Here is a 27,629-nt window from a genome sequence, read left to right as displayed (position 1 = left end):
CAGTCGGGCCACTCTTTAGGTCAAGGGTGCAGCGTTTACCAGGCATCCGGTATAGAGAAATATTGTCTTGTACATGTTTGTTTTGGTTTAGATATCTCCACGGTGTTCACGTGGGAAGCTCCATATCGAGAACAATGATGGTAAAGGATGCCAGCTTGAGCTCTGAGAAAGAGATATCATGGCCGGGTGTGCTGCTGACCCCATTCCATTGTCCAACTTCACTGTCTTTACAACTGCACTTACAATAGTAGTTATCACATTTGAATGGATAATAATTCTATCAAAGGCCAAGCTGATTGACGGCATATGCGAGATTTGTTTTTGTGGCCTAGAAATGTCTTTCCTCCCGCTGTCACTTTCTTAACTCACAGTGTCTGTTCCCACTTGTCACAATATAACACACTGAACTCCGACCAGGGCACATTCGGCTCTCATTTATTTTTCATAAAAAAAGGTCCACTAATTATTACCCAGGCCCAAGGAAACACACATGTCAGCGAGCGGCTTCAGTTGATTACATTACAAACCATGATGAAATGGAGAAGGATCAAGCCAGTTGGATTAGCCAGAAGTGTCTTAAATTAAGGCTAATTTAAAGCAAGGTCAGAATGTTTTCATTCAGATTACTTGGCCCTGACGGGGTCGTGGAAAAACATTTCTATTTTGCCAGATAATATGTAAGTTCATTTTTTTAAACGAGACAAAAAGACGATGAAAAAGTGAACAGGCGCCTCCATGCATATCACTTCCTGTTTTTTAGCGAAGGATAACCAGACGCTACGTGTTCCACACAGAAAGTCTTAGTTCTTGAGATTTGATAAATGTTAAAACATGATGGTATTTTATCCAAAAGGATGTCGGTAAATAATTCAAAGAGTCACGTGTTGTTGCCTTCACCCAATGAGAAGAAACCTGTGGTGTTATTGCAGCCCGTCTCTGCCAGCGCTTGACTGGCAGCTTCCGTCCTGCTCTGGTCCGTACAGCCTACAGATCGAGCAACAGCCAAAGTCCCACCACAGGGCCCACTACGAGACAGAGGGCAGCCGTGGGGCGGTGAAGGCACTGTCTGGAGGACACCCTGTAGTACAGGTATGCTATTGGCGCTGTGTTGAAAATGTTTTCGATTTAATCTTTGAAAGTTAATGTTAGCTCTGTAAGCAGCATAAAAAACGGATGCTATCACGCCACAATTTGTGACAATCCTGTAAGTGCATTCAGATAAGTAGCAAATTTGTCCAACAGCAAGCTAGGATGCTCAGATGTTTGGCTGTTTCTCATGCAGTTTTATTTATTTTCATTTTTTTTTTTTTGTCACCAAAAAAATAACTTAAATAAGATTTTAGTTGTCAGCTTTCAACCTGCACTCAGATTATCTGTAAAAAAAATGCAGGTTTTAATGCATCTAAGTCTTTGTAATTAAGACAAAGATAAATAAAGCTGAAGACCAATTTCGGTCAAATCGATCAAAGAAACACGAGGGGAAATTACTTAACTGTGTGTGGAATTATTTCCATTGGAGTGGTTTGGAAGAACTTATACAGGCCACAACTGTAATTCTTCCTTTATACATTTAACTTGATATGGGAACAGTATCACAATATACAAGTAAATTCATACCGCTATTGAGTTTAAAGACCCATCAAAATCCTATTTAAGACCAAAACACGCATCAAATCTATTCAAGACTCCATGGAAATCCTATTAAAATCTGACCCAACAATGATCTAAAAAAAACAAAACAAAACAAAACAAAAAAAGCATTGCCATTCCAAAAAAAACTATTTTTTTCAGTATGTGCTTCTCTGCTGTGTTTCTAATGTTGCCTGAAACCAGGAGTCAATCTACTGCTGCTCCCGCTCTGACCGGCAGCAGTGCATACTGACTCAATTAGTATAGAACGGGCCCATCGCCTCTCACTATTGTACTTGGCCGACACTTAAAGCACACACGTCATTCTCACCAGCAGCCCAGCACAGAGCTCCTTTCTCTGCTGCACTGTCATCACACTGTGCGGACATCTTGGTTTACTCAAGGTGGGGATCTAGCGGCGTGTGCATGTCATTAAATACCAGGGTCAATTTGTCTTGAACTTCTGAAAGCTGCATTTAACCCAGTAAATACAGGGTTATTTGCTGGTTTTATTGCATTCGATTCAACAATGATATATGACTACTTATCTTACAAGACAGGAGCCAAAGCAAAGTTTTGTGTTGAACTAGCCCAGTTTCAGGTTGGTGGTCCAATCGACATTGTTAGCACCACAGCTGTTTTGTAAATAGATGTTGTCAGCACATCCTGGTGTGTTCAATGTCAAATGCTCTTGACAGCTGTTGGCCAACATGTTGTTATAAACAAGCTTGTCAAGCCCTCACGTTTCCCCCCGTAAATAGATGATTACCTCCCCCCCCTTCACTACAATCCTTTGTACATCAACTTGTGGGTGAATAAACATGTTAACCTCACGCCCTCCTACCCCGTAAAGCTGGCCAGACTCGTGGACAGCTGTGGCAGGTTAGATTAGTTTTTTTAATTTTTTTTTTATTTTATGGCAGGGAAAAACAAGACATGACTAAGTGTGTTTTTCATGACTAGATTTAGACTGATTAATAAGCAGGCAACTCTGTGAGATGTTTTTGACTGTGCGTGTCGAGAACTTATAGGTGTTAGTAATCATGGAGAAAATATGATGACAGCTACTTTTCAAGCAAATCCAACCCAGTTCACATACTACTCTTAATTTTTGGTGAGGGGACTGATTCATGAACAGTTATCGGGAAGATAAATCTATATAAATGGGGCAGCCGTGTGTTCATGCTAGTGAGAAGAGTCTCTCATCTCTACTCTCGATCAATCCTGTTGTGTGAATTGTGTTGTTGTAATCTTGGAGGATAGGTCACGCTGTAGTCCCTCGTGCCCTGTGGTAATAAGTGGCAGGCGCTGGATGGGTGAGGTGCAGTCAAGGAGAATGAGTCAATAATAACACAGGGGCATGGATGTAGGAAGGAGCAAAGGAAGTGTTGTGTATGTGAGTGTGTGTCTGCTCAAGATGAGTAGACAGTGAGTAGAAAGAAAGTGAGTGCAGGGGCAGTGGGAGTCAACAGGCAGCCGGGGCTTGGCTCGGCTGCCCCTGGAGATGCTCTGCATCCTGCTGATTAGGGCCTGGGTGGCCCAGAGGTTGGCTGAGCATGGTGGTGGTGGAGGGGTGTTGTGGTGGTTGTGGAGTCAGAATCACAGTGCCCATCAGACGTCACCTCTCCTCTCCATGCACCGTTGCCTCCCCCCCTCCCCAGAGGAGCTCAGGATGTCGCTCCTTGTGAACTGCTCATCGTTCAACCATCTCCCAAACCCACAGCAGCAGGCCTCCCTCCACTGGAGCCCAGTCATCCACAGCTCTTGTTTTTTTGTAGCTCATGGATGATCAGACACACACGCTATGAGTGGTGGTGACATGTGTGTTGGAAAGCAATGCTGGATGAAAGAGCAGCTAGATTAAAAACATGGAGGGAGACAGTGTTTGCACAGCCCATAGTGTCCCATAGAGAGAGAGAGAGATGACGAGTCAAACCAAAATGCTTGTTTACTGTTGCCTCTTTATCCTGTTACAGACTGCTTTTATTTTTTCACACATGCAGTGGAAAGTTATTCATCTATAAATTCTGATGTCATACTCTTGCATCAGTTCATCATCTACAGTAGCAACATCAGCCACACAGGATGGAGAAATTGTGGGTTAAGCGGGTGGGGAAAATTAAGTATCTACTCTCTGGCCGCACAAATGAAAACCTCTCGATTATGGTTACCTCGACTCATTACCTCTCTGCTGCTTGCACTGTCTCTCAGCACTTTCTGTTCCAAATATAAGTCATTTATTCAGGGCTCGCACTCCGTCCTTTCCTCCCCTCCTCTGCATCCGCAGCCTTTTAACCTCCTCTCTCGCGATTGGTCTGTTTTGTGACCCCCACGGCTGCTTTTCCACTTTATTTACTGCAGCAGACCACAGCGCCATTAAGGGGATCTAGGGTACTCTATCGGCTCCTCTCACACTGTTCCAGCCGATCCGCTCACTCACCACAACTATGCCAAATGTCTACAGGATGATTTTCAAAGCTGTGCTCAGGAAAAGTCAACAACCTGGTGTACCTTTGGTCAGAATACCACCGTGACATTGATTAATGTGTTTTTTTCCAGTGAGGGGAAAAAAAAGTGGAATTATGACAAATTATTTTCATTGAGAGTATAGTATGACCCGGCTCAGATCTTGAATGCAGGTTCATTCGAAGATGTTGCAAAGGCTTCCAGGTTCAGTCAGGAAAGACACAGAGCTCAGGAGAGGCTCTGAGTAACGGCCGACAACAACACCTGTGGAGTATTAACCCCATCACACAGCACACAGTGCAGTCCTGCATATGGCTAGTTTATATAGGATAATGACTGGCCTATAGGGCTTTCTTGCTCACACATATACACATTCCCTCACTCACTCTCTCATTAAGTCTAAAGCAGCAACAGACATGGTGTAATTTCAACAGGATGTGGCCATCATCCCTATTAACATGTGCGTGACTTAATACCCATCTCTCTTCCCCTGCAACTGTATGTAATGCACATCAAATTTGGAGTATGTTTCCGCCAGAACGACATGAAAGACCTCGAGAAACATGTGCTCGGTCCTTCGCATGTGCGGTTTCACCTTGGATCCGTTGCTAGCTTGCTGCGTAATGTCTGAAATTAATCCCTTGATCTTTAAGACACAATACTGTAGCTTCTAATTGATCATTAAATCTATTTGCAGCCTCCTCTTTGATATCCATGACACCAAGTGCCATGTAGTGCTGTTTGAGCTTAGTCAGGGATATTCTTTGCCCAAAGGGGTATTTATGCCACTCATAAATTGTGGTTCTCAGTTGGAGGGGTTTCCCTTACACTGGTATTGAGCTACCACAAATTACCAGTTCATAAAAAGTGGAAAAAAATGGAAGTAAATGTGTATCTTTTTTATTGCCTTGAGGTGATAAACAGACAGCCCACAGATTTACATGGTGAGATACTGTTGAGTAGTTTGGTGGTAAACCAGTTATCCCTGTATAATCTCAAATTCTCTGCAGGCCATGGATGATATTAGTTGTGGCAGGCTATCTTGATAACATTCTTTTTATATGCAGTTTAGACCCTCGCGAGTCAAGGGATTAGCTGGCAGTTGAAACTTGACACAGTTGTTGACTCAGTTCAACACATGTTTAGGGATGTGGCTGTTTGGTCGCTTATAAAATGAAGAAACGTTTGAAGTTTTGGAAAGGCAGCGCATTAAAAGATTGCATATGTTGCCTTTGCCTTCAATAGGAGGCACTGCTGTGGCAGGAGGATGATGGAGTAATGTCTGGAAGGACAGACAACTTGGATGAGTGTACATTTAATTGGGTACAGCAAAAGCTAGTTGTGTGACTGTCAGCACTTGACAGAGGGACAAGCGTAATAATGGGAAAAGCCTGAATCCACTGTTGTATTTCTCCTCCTCTGCCTCAGTCTCTCCCCTCCTTTGCTGCTTCCAGTCGTCTTCTCCCTTCCCCAAATCTCTGCGCCACGTGGACCTCTACGAGTCATGACATTTCTCCAGGCAATGATGAAATCACTGCAGTGGGATAGAAGTCAGCCCACAGCAGGCCTGCAGAGTGTATCCACAATCAATCTAATTCACCAGCAAATCCTGATGAAACACTACATGTTCTTCTTCCTCTGAACTGTTGAAGCTAGGTAGCATCAAGAAAGTGGGAATGAGGGATAATGTGAGTTATGAAAAAGATGAGTGGAAGAAAACTCAGGGTTTCGGATGTTGACTTTTAGCTCCCAAGATATGGATGGTCTCACCAGGCTAGCTAGCTAAAAGTAAAAACCTCTGGTGAGACTCTTATGGAAGGCAGCCACAAACCTGTCTTTGGCCACTTGTCCTCGGAGACAGGTGTCCACTTCGGTCTAAGAATAGTTTAATTGTGTTGCCAAAGACATTAGAGAATTTTTTTTTTTTTTCTGCCAGACTGGTGTAATGGAAGAAGTTTTTCTGTGAGTACACGGACAGGCACATCACATAGTGAGCCATAGAAATGCGATCTATGAAGGAGAAAACCCTCCGCAATATTTCACCGAGAGAACTGAGGGAATATAATGGGGCAGAACCTTCTATTCTGATGATGGATCTGCAATAGCCCAGAGGAGACTGGGAGATGAATTATGGGAAGTGTATGGGGTGCGCCCTCCTCTCCCTATTTAACTCAAAACTCTTCCACATCATCACAACTGACCCAGACAATACAGCTGCATACAATTACACAATTAATGCATCAGCTGCCATATCCACAATGTTTAAGTTGAGAAATTGCTCAAGCAACAGTGGCTTGCGGCAGGAGGTGTAAATGGATCGAGCTGACACAGTGGCAGAAGTTGGCACCCAAAAACAGCTGCAAATCAAGCCTCTATTCAAACTCGGTTCCGATTATTTCAAAGTAAATATACACTACATGTGCCAGATAGACTTCACTTACAGCTAGAAAAGATCATCTGGTCAAAATTAGGCTCTCGCTGCTCCAACCGCACATGCAGCAACAGACATAAATACAAAGTTGGGGCCACAGGTGTGTGTGTGTGTGTGTGTGTGTGCGTGTGCATGTGTGTGCGTGAAGCCTTTGTCGGCGGGCCACACTTCAAGTTTACGACAGTATCTTTCTCCAAATATTTCCCCGTTGAGAATAAAATACAGAAAGTGCGCTCTGCTTGTGGTATACGTTTGAGTGAGCATCACATAAGGTTAGGAGGGGGCTTTTGGTTGGTGGCCTAGGGAGAGGGTCAGGGGAGCACATATGGTAAAGGAATCCAAAGAGGTCACGGGGGGGGGGGGGTTGCTAGACCGCCCTCCTCTGCTGCTGGGAACACCATCGTCACAAAGCGGACTACCTGTCCTCATTAATCACTTCCTCTCCTCCATGAGGTCACTACAGTTTTGAGTGAGGACGCCACCGTCATTGTGTGCTACCGCAAGATGAGTGACGGGATAACCTCCCCGCTTGCCTTTTTTTTTTGTAGCCCTCCAAGCAGCCACGTGGCAGCTGAGGTAATGTTTGGAGGTCACCAAGAAATCCAGAGCAGTCTACTTTGGCAACAGTGACAGATGACACGACTTTGGAGCTCGACTGCCTGCGTTTTATTAAATCATAAGGAAACGTCATGCAATTTAACGCTCTAGCGTGTCAGATTTGTATCTCAAGCTCCGCCGTAATGCTCTCACGAGTCAATACACAAGTAACTAGTAGCATGTGCAGCTATGGATAATTACCAATGGTGACACCATAAGTAAAATATAACAAGCAGAGCAGGGTCTGCCGGTGAGATCACTGCATAGATGAAGTGGTCCCTCGGGATGGCAAGACTTCTAGAAGCTTCTGACCTCGGCCTAACTCACTGATGACTTTCATGTGTGACTAGCTCACAGGTCAAAACAGCTGCTAGAGACACTATGTGAAGAGAGAAGAGAAAAATAGGATTGCTGAAAATGGAGATGAATGACAGCTTTGACTTTACCACTCCCTACGCACCCTCTTTATATCTGAATCGCAGAACAAGGCCAGACAACCGCTGGCATTTCGATTATTGAGACATATGGCTGTATGTTCTACTTCATCTGACAAGTCCTAGACTATCTTTATTCAACCTAATTAATCCTGAAACTTGTACTACTTGGAAGAAAGAGAACACTTAATTTGTCTTGCCCCAAATCCAAATTATATTCCAGACTAAAGCTATTTAATCCTCGTGATTTTTATCATCATAGGCAATTTTTAATATAGTATCCAGATGAATTTGTTTTAAGCTGAAGACATTAGCTATCCATGAAGCACTAATTTCCACAGAATCCAAATGACGTGGCTCTTCATTCCTCTTCCTCTTCCTCACACCACTATCCCTGACCGCCCTCACTAAGGTAATTATGAACCCATTAATCAGATTATGTCATAGGTTACATGTGGTCTTCATTTTGTTATGTGACTCAGTCCGCTAGATAAACAACGGGGGTCTTTTATTCCATTCGACAGTACCACTGTTTTCACTCGGATTGAGCTCAAAGAAAATTGGTTTGAAGCGATGTGCTGGTGTGTGCTGAAGTAATTGACCAATTAGTGGGATTTTTCAGATGGCCGTGGCTCGGTGGGCTTCAGTCTTGAGTAAGTGATATCTCACATGTAAATGTCACATGTGGTCAAGTAACCACCTGGACGGAGCCACAGAGGTCCAGCAACACCAGCTGATGATAAGTTAGCCCTCCTCAATGTACCAGATGTATTCTATGGGGAAAGCTTGGAGAGATTTCTTAGCCCACCCCAACATCCGCCCATATGACCATATAAACACTTTGCACCGCAAAGAGCAACCATATCCTGCTAGGTCTGCAGTGTTAGATTTGGTTCCAGCCGAAATCCACATTTGGTGGGCTAATTATTCTGGTCAGAAATCACTCACAAAGTATCCTTTAGAATTTGCAAGCCTGCATGTGTGTACATATTTTCGAAGCATTACACCCGCGGTTAAATTATCAAATTATATTACTTAAGACACAGTAATAAAACGATTCTGGGACACCAAAATAAAATTGTCAGTTGGAGTTTGTATTTAAAGTGACATAGACCCAAAAGTCAACAGCACTTTTCGAACCATACACAGCCATGGAGTCTTCTTTTAAAAAAAAAAAAAAAAGATTTGATCTTTTTATTAGTTGAGCAGAAGCAGCTAATGGAGGCCTGCTTGAGGAAGTGGTACTTGTTTGAAGTGGTGGTTCTGATACAGGAGTCTCTTTCATCACAGTGGGACACTGAGCTTGAGTCTCCGAGCTTTAATGGAAATCATAATGCATGTTCATAACTGCCCCAAGGCAAGGAGGCTGGCTCTAGACTGCATACCAAACTCCATGAAGTTTTTCTTGGTATTCTTCACTTTTTTAGCTTTTAGGTACATTCACTCAAAACTGTCTATGATAGCACTTTCTGCACTATATAAATGATGTACTAATTAGCTAATGCTGTATTCTGATCTCATGAGAAAGTAACTTTTTACTTTGGAAGATAAAAAAAAAAATATATATACTAAGTTCCACAGGTACAGTAAGGCCCATTCATGCAAACGTGCCAAAAATGTAATGATTTTACAGTTTTCTTTTGTTGAAATGGTTTAATCCTGTACATGTAGTTCATATTTAAGCAAGGAAATCAGTATTCATCCAATATTTAGTTTCATAAAAGTGGAGACAGTCGCCCTTGCTTCTTATTCATCCAGACATGTATGCTATTACTAAGCATTCTGGGGTGCTTGTCTCTGTGTACCCATTTTATTTTAATTGCAGACGTGCAATTTTAATGAACGAGATGAGGGGAAGTCTGTCTCTATGTGCCTCTGTGTCTTTGTGCCCTTTAAATCCCAATCCTCAAGAATAAAGAAATTCTGAGTCCTCGTAAGGAGTCTTGGTCTACAAAAGAAAATCAAAGCCCCCTGAAAAGGGTCTCCAACACAACCAAAAAACACAAACATAGAAAAGAGGCTTGTTTCACAGCCTCTCTGCCGAGTCAGAGCTATCATTAAAGGCCTCTTTAACCATCAGTAGCCGATGTGCATTCAATCTCTATTTCCTAAATGAGGGGTTGCTTGAGATGGGGGTCTTAAAACCTGATGTTGCCTCTCACCTGGCTCCCTTTGTTCTCCCGCCAGCTTTATGGCTATATGGAAAGCGAGCCGCTCACCCTGCAGCTGTTCATAGGGACCGCAGACGACCGCCTCCTGCGACCACATGCCTTCTACCAGGTCCACCGCATCACTGGTAAAACCGTCTCCACTGCCAGCCATGAAGTCATGCAATCCAACACCAAAATTCTGGAGATCCCTCTGCTGCCTGAGCACAACATGAGAGCTATGTGAGTTCTCTTAGACCTCCGCTAAGTCATCTATCAATCTTTTTCTTTCCACATTTTCCTGGTAGGCACTCACTTTCAAATACCCATGCAAATCACGCTTTCTCTCTCTCCGCACCTTCCTATTTTCATTAGCCTTAAACAGAAGGCCTGATGAGAGGCACTGTACAGCCAACATCCTAGAAAGGCCCAGGAAAAGGATTAACTTTCATCCCGAGAGATGCATGCTTTCTAAGGACATGAAATTAGTTCTCTCAGTCGACACTTTGTTCATGGTCATGGGTGAGTAGGCTTCTCAGACCAAAGTGTACAGGGACTCAGAAAAATTGCAGTTATGGGTTACTGTCCAAGGAGGAGCCATAATGGAAGTCCACTGGAAAAACATCTGCAAAATAACAGCATTAATAATTACAACCAGATTAGATCCAGCAACATCCACAGTCCCATGGTCCACCAGTATGATTAGGGACTTGGAAATATAAAATCTCTATTTTATTTTTTCACAAGATACACTTACAATATTCATGAGAGACACAGCTGTCATCATTATACATAAAGGTTATCCCATACACCTATAGATTCAGCACCAGATGTTTCAACCATAAAGCAGGCACATTCACGATAATAATCAGCGTTAGCACAGATAATGCAACAAAAACCTTCAATTAAAGGTCCTTTTCCCAGCAGCCGTTTTGATGTCATTTCTGGGTAAACCCAGGTATAAGTAATCATGTTAATTAAGGCCCTGTTCCCATTTAAGTACAGGCAAGGTCCTAGTATTATGCTTACTGGCTCACTGTCATGGCTGTGACATTAAACAGAAAGAAACCCTAATCATATTTGATCAGCTACACCTGTGTTTACCCTGCTATGACATGTCATCCATGACAAAGGCGTATTGTTTTGTCAATGCTTGTGATTCTTGACCAAGCACCATCTGCAGAGTGCTGGCTAGCTAACGTACACGCAGCAACTTAGCAGGTAGGAAAAAAGTACCTGCACTGTGTTAAGTGGACGTCCAGTATGTCGACTCCGCTAATCAGGCATAAAACTTAATATTCTTAGGAATCAGTCATTTTCAGGCTGTCCCTCTCCTGGATTCTAGCATCAAATGCACTCTGAAATAGCAAGAGCCAGGTAGCCACCTGGTGACTCAGCAGTCCCTCTAGCTACTTACTTTACAATGTACAGAGCTAATTTCCATCCCCACCAATTAAGATTAATATAACAGTAGCATTCTGTAAACATCTATACAGACATGAATGTGACATTATGGATGTATTATTGCATTATAATATTTGGTGTGCTTTCAAATGCTCAGTAGAAAGCAAATACAAGCCTTTTCGTTTTGACATTTCATACAGGAAAAAGCACGTTGGTAAGCTGAATTGTCTTAGCAAAACAATGACTCCGCCCAGTTCCAGTAACCCAGTAAGCCTTAATAATGTGACAGTGAGCAACAGTGCAGATGAAGATGAGGACGCACAAGTATTACTTTTTCGTTTTACATTTGACACTGTAAACTATCTTTAAAAAAAAAAAAGTAAGCAAACACACACACAACTTACCATACCTGTCACGCATGTTAGCTAAAATTAGCATTTGCCACAAAAATAGTCAGCTTGCTATCATGAGTTTAGTTGGGCAAAAATCTGACTAATGACTTTGGTGTTTTGAAGTCACTGGAAACAATGTGGACGCAACGTATTTTGTTGTTTAGAGCCTGTAAACCAGATGCAATAGAGAGCAAAAAGACACTTTTTGTCTGCCATGTTTCTGTCTGTTTGGTATTACAATTAGTCAAATTGAATACCAAAGTTTTCACTCAATTGACTTTCCTGCGTTGGTGAGCGTTAACATCCAGTTGGGAAGTAATATTTCCAAATACTCTAATATTATTTCAATGAAACTGGAGATTGGCTAAGTCATTCTTGAAGTGAGCTACGTGCAAGAAACTCTGGGTTCAGATGGAACGCGTGCTGAACTCTCCTCTCTTGTGTCGTTCAGATTTTCGGAAAGGTTATTTTAACTGCCTCTGAAAAGTAGCTAATAGGTTCCTCCAAACTGTAATCAGCAACAGGTGATGCTGATAGTCATACTTGGTGATGGGCCAGTCCCAACAACAACAACAGTGACATCAACCATTTATTTATATCAAATGTGCTTTTCATACTGAATCTTTAAGTACCCTTCTTAATGCAACCAACATATCGCAGTTTATCTTTAAAAAGTATTAGCTTGTGGTTGCTCGGAAAAATCAACCTTGGCCCCGGCCCTCACTCTCCCTCCATACTTAGCCTAATCCAGGGGCTTGTGCTGTGCAGCATGTCCAGGCAGTAGCTTCTGTCCTGGGGCTTCATTCAGAATATGCAGCAGTGAATTTATTGGACTTCGGCCCAGAGCTCTGTTTTATGGATAAAACTGCCACACGGTAACGTTATCTGAACAAGGCTGTTACCTTTTAGTGAACCTCAAGTTTTAGTCCTCACTTAAAAATACATTGTGGTAAAAGTATCAATAATTACTCATTGTGTCTTACTTAATGTTTGTTTGTATTTGAAGATATTTATGGGACATAAGAGCTTCCTCACTGGAAAATGACCTTTTTTTTTGACACCGCATGAATGAAAATAACATTCATATTATCTTACAGTGGCATTTCCAATAATACCACAATATCCGTCATATTGTATCCAATTCAGGGGCGCCCCTCACCCGTTTGACTTAATGTGTCTCTAAGGATGAACGTGATAGGCTGTTAAACCATTCAAGAGGAAGTCTATTTACTCTTTTGTCGTCAGCATGCTCGCTAAAAGAAGTATAACAGCTCTATTTCCCTCTGAAGGGTCTAAGACAAAGTAAAGCCCTTGAATGTCTCTTTCCACTGAGCTGTTAAACAGTCGTAATAACTCAGGATCTATCTCTCTGCTCTTGTGCCAGCAATCGTTTGCTCACTGTGTGGGATGCAGGCAGTTGTCGATCAAACGCTCAGACAGTTTAAATCTGGGTTTCTTCCCTTTTTTCAAAGATAGTTTGTCTCATGCACATAGGAAGGCCGAAATATCACTAAGGCATGATCATCAATACGTGTAAGCAATATTCCTTATTTTTTACTAAGTAACTACTGATCGTCACTTGCAGGAATGTAGAAAAAAATTAACTTTTTAACTGTTCCATGCTACAAGCTGTGAGAGACCGCGCAACTTAATCCTAAAAGTTCATTATCTTGTTTTGTTATGTTTGTTGTACTGTACTTTTATTGCACGCATGACAGAACACTTGACATCATGCAGAGGAGGTGGGTAGGCCCCTTATTTGTTCTTCTCTAGTCAAATTGTGCAGACCAAAATCAAGGGAAAAATTAACTAGAGTACAAACCTGGCATTTACCATGTTCCAGGAACTGTGCCCAAAAAAGCTACCATGTAAAATAACTGAAATGCCAAGCCATATCCCATTCCTTTTTCCTCACGTTTTACCAGACACTCTAGTCCTATTTAAATTCATGAAAGGCCACCCTGCCAATGAGGGCCGCTTTTTCCGTTGCCAAAACGGAATGAAAATTCACCTCGATACCTCCCAAATTGTGAAATGACGTCTCAGAGAAGGAGATCCTTCTACACGTGGCAAAGATTAACAAATACTGAAACCCATCAGGAATCAAGCATAAGGCTGGAATGCTGTGTGGGCAGTAGGCCAGACAGATAACAATAAAACACATGTCTGTATTGACTATAGTAGACGGGACATTGTGAGACAGCGGTCAGCCACGGCGGTGATTTCAGTCGTCAGGATTCCTCCAAAGAACTGTTAATTCTTAGACCGCTGTGACCGTTTAAAAGTGTGATGTGAAGTCATTAACGTCCAACTCCGTCTTTGATGTCGTACTGGATTAATAATGACATGCTCCAGTTGACTTCCAGCGCATGATCTATAACACCTTTGGGGACTTCACTGTTGGTCCTAACTCTGCTCAATGTCTCTGTTTAAACAGCCAGCGTCAAGGAATCAAATATTCACCAAGCTTTCCTCCAACATTTCTGGAGACCAGTAGTTCCCAAACATTTTAAGTCTTGTACATCCTGTACAAAATTTAACAGGTTTTGCTCTGTATTCAGCCTCGTAAGCGTCTCATATTCCATCCAAATGCAACTGACTTGAATTCAGGAACAATACGAGTGACTAAAGTGGAATTATCTGCACAGCCATTGTTGACACTAGCCTGTAGCTAGGCTGGGTTAACACAGCTAACGTTTATGCTAGCACTGCATCCTGTGACCATTCTGCTGCTCCCATGGGTGTGAGGTGAGGTTGTTTCAACCATTTATTCAGATTTTAGAATGTCAAGAGGAACTGGACATACTTGGGGCACATGACCAGCCCTACTCTACCTCCGACTGGGCAGTAAAGGAATAGATCTTGCAGATGGGAAAAAACAAGAAAATCCATAATGAAAAATGAAGCTGTGTTTTTAGTGGGAATTTGATTTGTTGTGTGTACCCCCCTGATGTAACTGTCCGTACCACTGGGGTTCACACGCCACAGTTTTGGAATCATGGTTAGTGTCATATGTAATAATAGGTTCATTAGAACCAGTTAAAAACATACAGGTCTGCCTGGAAGCTCTACCTTCTAAACTCCTATAAGCTAACCTTCGCCTTTCTAGTATCGTGACTAGTGTGTATTCATTTTTTTGTAATAAATCTTGCCCTTCTGTGCCTATGTGTCCCAGAATTGACTGTGCAGGGATTCTGAAGCTGCGCAACTCAGACATTGAGCTTCGCAAAGGGGAGACAGACATCGGACGTAAAAACACACGTGTGAGGTTGGTGTTTCGGGTGCACATCAACCAGCCCAACGGCCGGACGGTGTCTCTGCAGGCTGCCTCGAATCCTATTGAATGCTGTAAGTCCCATACAAACACACCAAGAAATATGTATCCACACACCCTGGCAAGCCTTTCTCTTAAGTAAAAGCTACTTTTTTTTATTACCTCTCTGCCTCCACACACCACAAGTTTTATACGATTAAAGCAATGGATGCATTGTACATGATACCAGGCACATGTGTTATCTATCTCAATTGGTATTTTATAACTGAAGGCGCAAGTTATTCTGGTAAGGCTACCTTATTAGCGCAGGTCCCACAAAGGTCATTTGCAAGCCCTCAGTTTTGGCATGGTTGAATGAGTGCTTTGAAAGAATCTTGTGTTTTTGTTTTATCATTCATTTAGAATATACATGGTTTATTTGCACCTAAGGAATCCAATTAAAGTGAAATGGTGAGACCGAGTTGGAAATGTAGTTTATGATCCAAAGTTGGCCCATCATTATAGAGGTCCACTTAGGTTGTGTAAAGACCCTGGTTGGCACCTGTAGTGACTGGTGGTAACAGCATGTATGCTTGATGATTAGGGTTTACAAATTTCTGGAGTGAAGGAGCTAGGCACTGTTATTTTAATAAAGAAATGTGACAATATGATCTTTTTACATTGTTCCATCGTCTCATTACCCTCCATGTAATAGCTATGACTGAGTGTGTACACTGACATGTAATAGGCTGGCCTCAGCTGACTCAGGATCCATCCATAAAAATGCCATTTTCGATATTAAGGGACCAACTGTTGGCGAAAACCTTTCAGCAGGGGGTCTTGAAATCATAATATTGTTAATAACTGTTTCCTTGAAGATACAGCCAATCCAAACCAGCTAGTGTGTCTTATTTCACTCTCTCAATCAACAGACTGGAACAGGAATGAGTGTTTAAACAACAAAAACCGTAGCATTGTTGAATATCTGTTTCCCTCCCTCATCTGAAGTCATTGTGTTTTTGAATGGGTCTTCATTTACATGCCTGAAAAAGGTCCCATCGTCTTTTGGTCCAGAGAACCGCTAACCCTTGAGGATCAAAGCGGCATTACAAGATGCAGCAGCGCTAGCCTGCCCAGGCTAGAATTAGCCCCCTACAAATTTTACATTCAAGAAAGAGTTGGTGATTTCTGGATGTGAGATTGAACTTTTGTGATTTTTTTTTTCATACACGCTCCTGAATAATGTGTGTGTGCATGTGTGTGTTTCCCCTTAATAGCCCAGCGCTCAGCTCAGGAGCTTCCTTTGGTGGAGAAGCAGAGCTTGGACAGTTACCCAGCCACTGGAGGCAAAATGATGCTCCTGAGTGGTCTCAACTTCCTCCCTGACTCCAAGGTGGTGTTTGTGGAGAAGGCCCAGGGTAGGCTGCAGTCACCACACCATGTTTACTGCCTCTCAATTTCCCCTCTTAATATCGCTTTCGAATGTGCCCCCCCTCCCTCTCCCCCTGCACCACGTTTCCTCATTCTCTCCTCCCGTCAAAATAGAGCAGGCCTTGCCAGTGAGCCACATGTGGTGTGCATTAAGCCACTATATTTTTAACCAAAGCGTATTTACATTTGCTGAAGTTTCCATTGCCTGTTCACTGGTGCTCGCCACAAGTTAAGGAATGAATCAACTCAGGGCATGTGCAACGTCTCTCTCTCTCTCTCTTTCTCTCTCTCGCTCTCTTTCTCTCTCTGATTCTCTATCCTTCTTTGCGACGCCCTGGCTTTTGACATTTAACTCCCTCGCTCACTTTTGCCTGTTGCCTCCTCAACTCACTCTGCTGAACACTCACCCTGTCTGTCACTGACTCATGGTTAAAATGTGTTTATTTTTCTCCAGATTGTTAAGCCATGCCTCTCCTTTCTGCATGAGAGGAAGGAAAACTAAAAACACTATTGATCAAGTTTACACGTGAACTTTTATTTTCTTGACTGCACACGCCACACTGCTGCCGACTTTAACAGTGACCTTCAAAAAAAATGCATTGCCGCTGCTAATGTTGACGATGAATATGACAAGTATGGAAGGATGAGGGAAGCAGAAAAAAACCCAGTTTCACCCCTGAAGTATCCATTGATCATAGATAGATTTTCATAGTTCCTGTTGTGGGTTTTGGTCAGAAATCCCCTGCTGCACATAAACGTAGACCCTTGCACAGCTCTATTTCTACAAAAAGGTCCAAAAAAACAGAAATCCAAATCAAGCAAAGTTCACATCTGTGTCAAACTTTTTTTGTTGTTGTTTTTACAAAAAAAAACAACAACATTAAAACTAAACTAAATTATTTGAAATAGAACTACCATCTCAATAATATTTGATCACCGGAACTTCCAGGGGGACTGTTGAGCCTGTTAATGGAAAACTGACATCTTAAATGATCGTACAGATCAAATGACAAATAGAAAAAATAGAACTGTGTACTTGATAGCACATCAGTTCAAGAGTCTTCCCTCCCCCTGAGTAAGAAGGCAAAGTCTGGTTCTAGGGGGAGTCTTCCACACTTTTTAAGATATCTCCACTGTCAAAGTCAGTGTGTGTAAACCTTAGACCTAAAACTACAATAACTGAAAGAAACACATTCTCACATTACTAAGATAACTCTTAAAACAGTATAGTCTTAATGTCTAATTAGTTTTAGGAGTGTTTTCATAGTTTTTGCAAATGTTTTACCTCCACATTCTCAATAGCAGTCATGTTAAGACAAATTCTGCCACAATTATAGGCTGTTGAAGGATTTTTTTTAAAATTAAAAACATGATTTATGTTTATTTATATTTTTTCGTGCAACCAGTTGTTGCCCTAAAAAAGAATGCTGCAATGTCCATGGGGGTCCCAGCCTCCAGTATTGGGACATTGAACAGCATGAATCACTAGGAAATCTTCAACCCTTCACAAATCACTGTTTAACACGTCTCACATTTAAATGTTCACTCTATGTGCCAAACATTCATAAAACTGTTCTTTTCTAAAATAAGACAAGCTAAATCCCCTACTCTCCTCCAAGCCTACCTCACCTCACCCTGAATGTGTACTGTTAAGCTCCATGAAGGTTAAGGGTGACACATAGACAGGGGTGAGAGGAGGTGGGTGAACTTGGTAATATGGGGTCTCCCTCCTCCTGGCTTTACTTAGTCATGGAGGGGATCCCCCGGAGACGAAAGCCAATACATACACAACATGCCCCCAGTGCTATTTGAGCCTCATGACCCTCTGTAGGTGATATTTCCTTTCTTTTTACCCCCCTCCTCTCTTTCTCTTCCTCTCTCGCTACCTCAAATACTCTGTTTCCTCTCATCATCTCCTTTCACTACCAACCCTCTACTCCATCGTCATTTTCTTCTTACCTCTATCCTCAATACCCGGTAAAGACATTAGCCAGTGTGGAGCTCAGTGCTAGTGGGATCCCCGTTCTCGTGCCTGCCATAGACATTTCAGTGGTTTGATTTCTGCCTCTGTGGTGTCCAGAAAAAGAGAGAGTGAGAGCGAGACTGAGAGAGAGGAGAGGCTGTCTGTCTACTACTTAGTCTGCTTTTACGTAAACTTTTATGACCCACCACTTCCAAGGTCTCCAAAGTCAAGAAGCCCATTATCAATAGACCTACACCAGTACATACAAACACAGGCTACACACGCACATGCATACACACATGCACACTCACACGCACCACTCATTAATGGCAACTATCTATGAGCAACGCTGAGTGTGGAAAAGTACTTATGTCTCAAATATACTGCAATATATTGTCTTTTTGGTATCTTCATCAGACAGTCCCGCTGTTTCATGAAAGTCCACAGACTTGAAAATTTCTCTGATGGGGAATACGGGAAAAAATAGTAAAATTATAGTTGTGTTACAGATTTATTCTATAACTTTGGTTTTATTTTCCTCTGGAAAAGTTCATGACTAAATACACCCATGAAATACAGAGCAGTGCACCGCAATAATTACTACTGGCAGACATGTGCTTACACACACAGTGGGACACACACATGCGCATGTATAGCCGAGCTCTTTGTACAGCGTAACACCAATCACCGCTTTTGCCATAGTGGTGACAGCCATTACTGCTGCTGCCATCAAAGGTCAAAACGGCGGCTCACTTTCCAAAATTGACTCCAATAAACACCTTCCAAAAAATTCCACAAATCCTGAGGAGCAACAGAAGGTTTTTGAGTGTCCCATTCCAACTTATGTGAATAATTATATACAGTTCAAATGGTCCAAGTTGAGTCAGAGATGGATCACACACAGCACAAAAGCTTGTTAGCACAAATGAGGCCATCTGAAATCATAAATTCATGTATGTCATTAACTGTTTCCATTTGCTTTCATACACTAAAGGAGGTGGCTGCTTTTAGCGCAAACAAACTCAGGCGCTGGCGTTTGAACTGTCTGCTTTGGATTAGCAGATATCAATTTATCTCTGAACTCTTAAATAATAAATGACATTAACATCTGAGAGATGAACAGTTTCTGATTAAGTGATGAAAAGTGAAACACCAAACACACTCACTGGTCCTTGGCAGATGCTTCACAGCGGTGCTCAGTGTTTCCATTTAATTCGACATTTGTTTGCATGATACGTCTTGCTTGTCTATCTGCCTCCGTCCCCGTCTGTCTCCCGTTTCTCTCCCTCCCGCTGTCTCTCTGTCGTCCCAATTGGTCGAGGCAGATGGCCGCCCACACAGAGCGTGCGTCCGCCTCATGTCTTTTTCTGCTAAAACTTAGTTTTTCATCATTGCTGCTGCCCAGTGATTTCTTGTACTACAAATATTGCATTTCTTTCGATGCTATTACTTTAAAATGTATTGTTCAAGACCTGCTCTAAGTGTCCTTGACAATATTGGCGTGACTTTAAAAGTGAGAAATTCAAGAAATTGAAGACCTTTACTGAAATACAAAGATAAATCATGATTCAGGCTACAATTAACAGTGATTATTCTTTACAAATATAATCATCTCTCGTGTGAACACACATGTAGAGCAAGTTTCAGTGGATGGTCAGTGAAGGGTACTTTTGATAGTGTCAAAAGAAACGGAAGGGAAGGCCTGAAAGCATATGAAATCATACTTTCCCTCTGTCCATTTTTCCCTCCACTTCTTCAGTCTGTGTTGTTTTGATTGTGTGTCTGTTCTCCCCTGAGAGTCCTCTAGTATCAAATGAGCAGAGCTCATCGCTGTTGCCACTGCGGGAGACCTTAATGTGCCTTGAAAAATAATTACTTCTGCTTTTCAAATGCCGCATCCATCCCCACTGCTCCAGTTCGTCACCCACAGGATAACTGATGCAAACTCCTCAACCTGTGCATGTGTGTTTATTGTTGTGTATGTCTGTGCCCACTATTGCCATTAGCCCGCGGGCCTGTTTGCCTTGTTCAGTAGGAAGTGTTTTCAGTGAGTCATCCGTGAGGGATTCCCTGAAGGGGGGTGAAACGGAAAAGACAAAAGACTCAATAGAGAGAACAGGGAAGAGGAGGATGAGGGAAGGCAGAAAAAGAAAAAAGACAGGACTTCCTTAGAAACCCTGTTTGTGACCTCTTGCACTGACACATCAGAGTAAAGAAGCGAACATATTCTGCTCTGATGTTAACACAAATGAATGAGCCAAGGGAAGTATCGCTTTCTGCTGGTCTCAGAACACAATAGTGTATTCAAGTCTGACTCTTTAAGATAAAATTCATTTATTCCATCTATTAATCTGACTGCCATTCTAACTTTCTTTCTGTGTGACCACACAGCAGGGAGAGCAGGTTAATCAGACTGTCGCCAGATTATGACCTCAGAACATCCAGATTTCCAAATTTTGTTCCTGCTGCAGTGTCAAAACAATTATTGTCGACATTTATTTCCAAAAGGCATTATCTTTTTCCTCTCTCCTGTGGAGAGTCGTACCATTTGCATAGACGCAATGTGGGCATTTTTGAAACTTTCCATCCTTTTCCTTTGTTACCCTTGATTCAGTCTTTCTGTTATTTTTATTATGTATGTGTGTGAGGTTGGGTGAGTGTTAAGGTTTGTCCAACCGCTCTTTTGGCACTGCAGTAGGAAGACATACCTGGCGCACCTAGTGCAGTGTGTGTTCTGGCTTGCCCCGCTTTCCGTGGATGGAATGAGTGCTAGAGGCAGGTAGAACAGAGAGACAGACAGACAAACAGAGAGAGAGAGAGAGAGAGAGAGAGAGAGAGGGGAAAGCCTACACTCTGACTCAGAGGGGAGACAAGGGAATTCCCTGGTGAACTGGATTGCTTTTACATCTGGTTGGATTGGCGGGTTGCCCGGAGTTCGGCAGCACCACACAGCCTGGGCTGCAGCAGGGAGAAGTCTGGTCTTCTCCACCTCTGTTTCAGGCTGGTGGAGCTCATAGCCAAGACTAAGAGAACCCTGAGCTACAGTAAAAACTGTAACATTAGCAGAGTATAGTCCACAACAATACCTTCAGGCTATTAGTCTTGTCACATGGAATCTGCCCAGCAGCACTCTGAAATATTTGGTCTTTCATACCTTTATAATTTGAGGAACCTCACAGACAGTGGACTACACTGTTTAATTCAATTCAAACTCTATTTATACTCGACTGAGTCTGTGTACCTTGGGCAAGTCCAAACATCAGACAAATTGGTCGATGTATTATACTTCAAGCAGGATGTCTAGACTGCCGTTTGGCAGGAATAACCCTAATAATGTTGGCACAATTTATTGGCACCATGGCAGCGCGAGGTCAGCCACTGCCCCACCTTCAGGTGATACGTTACAGGATAATGAATACCCTCTCTAATTACTACGAAGGACTAATGTGCCAACATTAAGATATTTTCTAAATATTGCTTGGTATTAGAAAAGAGCGAACAGGCATGTCCCTCAATTGACCCAAATACTTCAAGAATTACTCCAAGACAAGCTCACTACACAAGGGAAAAGTGACCCAACGTATACACATCCTGTCTTGTGGGATTTGTTTGGACAATGTAGCATCCACTATGCCAAAGTGTAATCAACATCAAGCTTGTGCACCACTTGGTGTCAATGATCCAAGAGGGCTGGATGCATGGATGTCTCAGGCATGTCTCATCTGTACATATAAGGGATGCTGTATATGGCAAGTAGATGAAGACAATGTTTCTTTCTGTGATAGGTCTTAAGGAGTGTCCCTTCTTTGTAATGAGAATAGTGATAAATCTTGATGAAACTCAAGTCATGGACCCTTGTGTTCTATTTGGCAGACAAGCTTTAAAAACAGCACACAATTGAGCCACTGTCTTTACAGCAGTGTAGATTACTGTCTCGGCGGGGACCCACCCTAGACTGTGCTTTTGCCAAACTGTGTAACACACTGTGGATAGCTACCAGCCTCGGTCCGCTTGTGAATGCTATCCACCACCACACAAGTGTTAAACAAACGTGAAAGCATAGATGATCCCCTAACCATCACCCTCAAGCTCTGGATCATTGTCAGAGCCAATCCCACACAGCTCTACTGGCCGCCAACCGCTTCATACTGCAGCTGCAGGTCAAGTCAGCTCACACTTTCCCTTTTGTACACCAAGAATAACTAATAATGAGTTCATGACTATAAACCCATCACAAATCTATGGCCAAGTTGTAATATAAGGCAGAATCTGAAGCAGATGCACCTTTTTTCTAACAATTTCACCAGTCCTCTGATTGGCAGAGGTCAGGTGCCTCCATGAAGGAAGCAGCTGTTACTTTGGGATCAGTCATGGGGGGGAACCCCTTTGGTCTCTTGGCCTTGACCTTTATTGGAAAAACCAGGTAACTGCCCTGGAAATCCGTGTACATTGTTGAAGCATTTTTAGACCAGGTAGCAGCAGCAACCCAAAATTAAACATTTTCCACAAATTCTCCTCACAACGGTCATCAGTGGAAAAGCCACAAAGCTGCGAAATGCAGAACTGGATTGTTTTACAAGGCAACTTCCGCAATCAATAACTCACAAAATCACAAAAGTTAAAAAGTCTTTGGACAGTTGTCGAGGAAAAAAAACATAACCTGTGAGGTTTTTCTCAGGAACAAGCTGTCACCTCTCAGCCATCCGTGACTTTGAAAAAAGTAAGCTTAATTGAGATGAGTTTTTGATGACTATCAGCTAGGGGACATATTTTACACTAATAAGTGCTGCCTGGTTCTCTGGCTGCCTCTGGCTCACTGAGAAGTGAGAGAATTTGAATGTGTGAAAGCAACATTGTGAACTGTGTTTTCTTCCATACTGTCAATAACTGGATGAGTCCAAGAAGCCTCTCCCTACATGTGGTCTCACTGCTTGATGAATGAGTGCGCTGTCCCACTTGTCTGTGCTGGTGCGAGTCTTCGTGGATCTCCCGTTGCACCAATGAGTCATGCGGGGTAATAGACAGATTCACCTTAGAGCAAATAGCTCAAGAATAAGTGTGTGTCTCTATTTGTCAGTTTGTATGTTTCCTCTCTTGTTTTAATTGTGACTGGATTATCACCAAGAATTTCCCAGACACTACTCATATCCGTGATTATTCTGTGCTTCCACCTATTATGGGTCAAGCTGAAGGCCAGTAAATAAGCTGAGGACAGTGCGGCTGCTCGTGTGGCTCCATCTGTGTGAGTGTGTGTGCGCGCGCACGTGTGCGTCTGTGTGCACATCACGCGTGGGTGGAGGCTGTATGAAGGAGGAGGTGTTGTCGGGAACAGAAGCATTTTGCAGATGTTGCAGGGAAGAAGAGGTGAATGGAAAGTTCTGTGGTTATCAGTCGTACAGCACTCTCTGACTCGCAAAGGTATGCCACATGTGGCGCCGTACCAATTCAGTCTCAGTTTTAGATTTGTTGTGTCTGACAAAGTAATTATTGAATGGTTGTGATTTATAAAATGGGGAAGGAATGATCAAGCGGCAGGTACAGAAAGGAAAAGTGGAGGAAAAGTTTGAAAAACATGTTTACTAGTGGTGGTTGGGGTTGACGTCGTAGTCTAAGGTTTCCCTCTTGGAGTGTCTCCCAGAGCGGTGGCGGTCGAGACTCCCTCTTGGTTCCGCTGGACGTAACATGAGGACCGCTCATCTCTGTCTGTCTCTTTTCCTTTCTCTGACCTTCTCCCTGTCTGTGCTAACTCTAACTGCCCTACCGTACCCTCCACCACTTACATGTGCTTTCATCCGTTGGTCCGTGCCCCATGGCAGTCCTAGAGCCCCTCTTCTCCTCCCGTCATTCACATCATCTTCCTCACTGCTGTGTGCATTTCTCCATATGCAAGTCTTAATTCCCACTGTTCAAATAGAAAACTCTTATCTGATCTCTTCACCGTCTGTTTTTCTCTTTCCTCTGGTTTTAATAAGGCCAGTTTGGAAGGAGATATCTACTGATGTTCACTCTCTGAATAATAAAGCTGACCACCCGCCCCCACCTCCACAGCTCACCAATAATAAACCAATCGTGACTGGGATCTTTTACTTGCTGCATAATGTAAAAAACATGATACTTGGAAAAAAGGAAAATAAGAATTTTACATCCTCCAGAGCTGCTGAAATATGTTATCAGTTATTTGGAACCTGTCTGTGATTATCTTATCTGATGGCTGACTGTCCCTGAGCAGCGAGTATATTGCTGCACAGCTACTACATAGCCACCGTGGCCATCCTACCACCTCATATGGTACGCCGCTGACACAAAGGCTGTTCTGTGTCACTTTTATTCCTGTCAGTGAGTAATGGTTATGAAAAAGAGAGCTAGAGAGGGAGAGAGAGAGAGGGAAATGGCACCGTGGTCAGCCCTGATTGCCCTTGCAGAGCTCACAGCGTCTGTTCGCTAAGGTGTGTCATGAAATCACAGAGAAAACCTAAAGAATGCGCGCTGGGGTTCTGCAGGCTCCGAGCAGCTGCAGTAGTTCACAGGTCTTTTATTGCATGGCAGCGGGGGAAGCCTCCTTACCACAATGAGCCAGAGATGAGACGAAAAGGAGCAAATGAACATTTTTTTCCCTACAGGGGGAAAAAGATTTAAGAATTCAAATGACGAAGAGAAATGGGAAGAAATTATCTCATGATTTATTGTTGGGACAGTAATAGTGCCTATCACAGCGAGCAACATTTTTTCATAAAAGAATCGTAAGACATCTCACTAAAAAAAAAAAAAAAAAAAAAGCATGTGGACAACTTTTTTTCAGCGATTCCAGCCGTCAGTGCATCTGTGCAAAAACCTGCAGCGACAACTGCAAACAACATCTCAGGCATTGCTATTATTCTCAGCCAAAAAGGCAGTATTTCAGATACTTTTGAAATTGTGGTTAACGTTAGGTGAAGGATCAGAATCATGGTTTTGCTTCCAATTTAATAAATAAATACAAACAACTGCAAATGTCCGAACATTGTGGGTTGTACACAAACAATAGTGCATCACTTTTCATAGCTTTTAGCTTGAGGATTGAATAAGAACAGCCTGCAGACACTTAGCGGTGAAATTCAGGTGATTAAACAAAGATATAGATCTCTCACGGAGCTTAAAATAACATCTTTACTTCCACCTTTCAACACACTTAACTTTATAACAGAAGCTGTAAATCCTCCAATTGGAGATGTAGAAACCACACAGGACCCTTTTCTTTTGATTTAATGACTACTTATCAATCCGATCAGGTGCTAATGAAGTAACTGTCGAACTGATTGATTCTGTTTGCAGTAGAACAGCTAGAAGTCAACCCAAAAGCACACATTTCTTCTGCACCGATCTAACGACTGTCATCTGCAGATAATAATGCTCTCTTGACTGTCCACATTGTGTAATAAAACATCTTCTATCCATTTGTCAATGTAGATGGTCATCATCTGTGGGAGACGGAAGCCAAAGTTGACAAGGACTCCATCAAATCTGTAAGTGCACCTCACGCCAGACGTCTCCGCAGCTGTCTTCACTCTCTCACCCTCCCCCAACACTTTCCTCTCGTCTCCTCCTCATCTGTCCCCTGTAATGATGTAACCTTTGCTAAGGCATTACAAGTCGCAGCGTAGACAATGATGATTAGCACATGCAATCCTGAATGGAATTTTCACTAAATCTCTGTACCCTTATGAGATAAACACGAGCTGTCATATTATAATGCGTGCGCGTGCACACACACACACACACACACAGAGCATAAACATGTTAATAGAGACTCACGCCACAGCCCTCCTAGCATAGCCAGACGTTTAGTTCACTGTGATGTGTTGCTGTGTGGTGAATTGGGCTTAAACACCTCGTTTGAGTTGTGATCATGCAGCCAAGAATGGATTACGCCCCCATTTTTGGTTTTTGGTTTTTTTTGGAGGGGGGGGGGGGTCACCTGCTCGTTTTCACGAGAGCCATCATGGGAAAATAAACCAGCTCTCTGACTTAACTGACACTCAGTCACACATTCAGATTGTGTTAATATAAAACGGAGCAAAAGGGAATCATCAAGAATCTGAAAGGTGAATGTTGTTCCACATGTCACAGAACGCTGCTCATGCTCTGGAGTCAATTAACATTTCAGTGACGTCTGTTAGGTCTGCGATGAGTGAGGCAAGTCAAGTACAGGACCTGAAAAAACCTGTTTGCCTTTGTATGATGACAGTATGGTTTGAATTTTTGATGCTTTTCATCAGGAGGCATCTCATTGTTTCCGCTCAACTCCCCCTTTTTTTGTGTAAACTATTGGAGGCAATTTACAGGGTCTAAAATAAACCATCTGCTTTTAAATGCTGCATCTTGGGGGTGTTTTTCTCCTTGCTGCTGCTGTTAATTCACTCAGGTAAATGACTCGGTTGCATCAGGAGTGTAAATATGGACTCTGATGTCTAATTGGCTTGTAGAGCTGGCTGATGTGCTGTGGCTTGAGTCCCAGATGCTGGAAAATTAGCGGGCGAGTAGGGCTCGGCCAGTGGCGGCGGTTTGGGAATATGAGGTTGATGAAAGACAAGTACTAGATGGTGTTTATTTGTAGAACTAACAAACAAGTAGGAAGAGACGGCAAGAGAGCCCTGGATTTTTTTTGTCAGTTGCCAGCAGACTGCCCTAAAGCGCTCCAGACTGCCTGCCTGCATTTGTTTTTATTGCTGTTCACAGTGTGCTAACTTTTCACCGGGATGGAATGGAGACGGAAGGCCATGTGCACACACACGCACTTAACACACTCAGTCAGCCACCTGCAGATTTTTTTTGTCCTCATCTGGAAGGCAGACGTGGACTGAGTGTGCAGACCCCTCACCTCCACCCTGTCCCACCCAGCTTCCCCCACCCACAACACCAAGAGACACCTGCTCCCTGTCACGGTGCATCACTTTGGACTATTTAGATCCCCATTTTCCTACATTGTCTCCATGTTTCCTTCTAGAATAAAAGCAGAAAAATACTCCCAGACTTACTAAAGTCGTCCATGTCTTTCCTCCTGTGCTGCACAGGGACAGTGCTAAAGCCCAGGGGTTTTCCTTTGACACAAACACGGGCACTGGACCAACCTCATGGGCTCTACAGTCCAGACAACCTCGTTTAAACCCAGTCCCAGTCCACCCTCTTGGAAACAGTACCCCTAATGCTGGCCAGCTTAAAATAACCAGTGCTGATTAATATACTGAGGGAATTCCTCCTGCAATTCTACCCTTGGATAGTGACACAAATTTTGATTAACTAAATAGTTCTGATGTATCATCAGCTGTCTTATCTCACAGAGGTGACATGTTTTGCAGAATACACTCCTGGTGGAGATCCCGCCATACCGGAACCAGAGAATATCCAGCCCGGTGCAGGTTAACTTCTACGTCTGCAATGGCAAGAGGAAGAGGAGCCAGTACCAGCGCTTTACCTATCTGCCTCCTAACGGTAATCCTCATGAA

General features: G+C 42.8%; 1 protein-coding gene across 3 annotated transcripts in view; it reads left to right on the top strand.

Moving 5' to 3' along the window:
- Nucleotides 1-27,629, top strand: part of LOC147253700 (nuclear factor of activated T-cells, cytoplasmic 1-like) — a 62,640-nt gene that overhangs the window by 6,974 nt on the left and 28,037 nt on the right. For all 3 annotated transcript variants that reach the window (XM_086217369.1, XM_086217368.1, XM_086217367.1), the window contains exons 3-8: nt 930-1,089; nt 9,745-9,947; nt 14,676-14,848; nt 16,031-16,171; nt 25,594-25,649; nt 27,483-27,615. In XM_086217369.1, coding sequence (XP_086073495.1) covers nt 930-1,089; nt 9,745-9,947; nt 14,676-14,848; nt 16,031-16,171; nt 25,594-25,649; nt 27,483-27,615 — 866 coding nt within the window. The remainder of the gene's footprint in view (nt 1-929; nt 1,090-9,744; nt 9,948-14,675; nt 14,849-16,030; nt 16,172-25,593; nt 25,650-27,482; nt 27,616-27,629) is intronic.

Source organism: Aulostomus chinensis, chromosome 11, assembly GCF_037954235.1.
Source record: "Aulostomus chinensis isolate RoL2024-O1b breed Wild chromosome 11, RoL_Achi_v1.0, whole genome shotgun sequence".
Lineage (NCBI taxonomy): Eukaryota > Metazoa > Chordata > Actinopteri > Syngnathiformes > Aulostomidae > Aulostomus > Aulostomus chinensis.
Note: the sequence above shows the minus strand (reverse complement) of the source record. Positions and strands in the feature narration are given on the sequence as shown.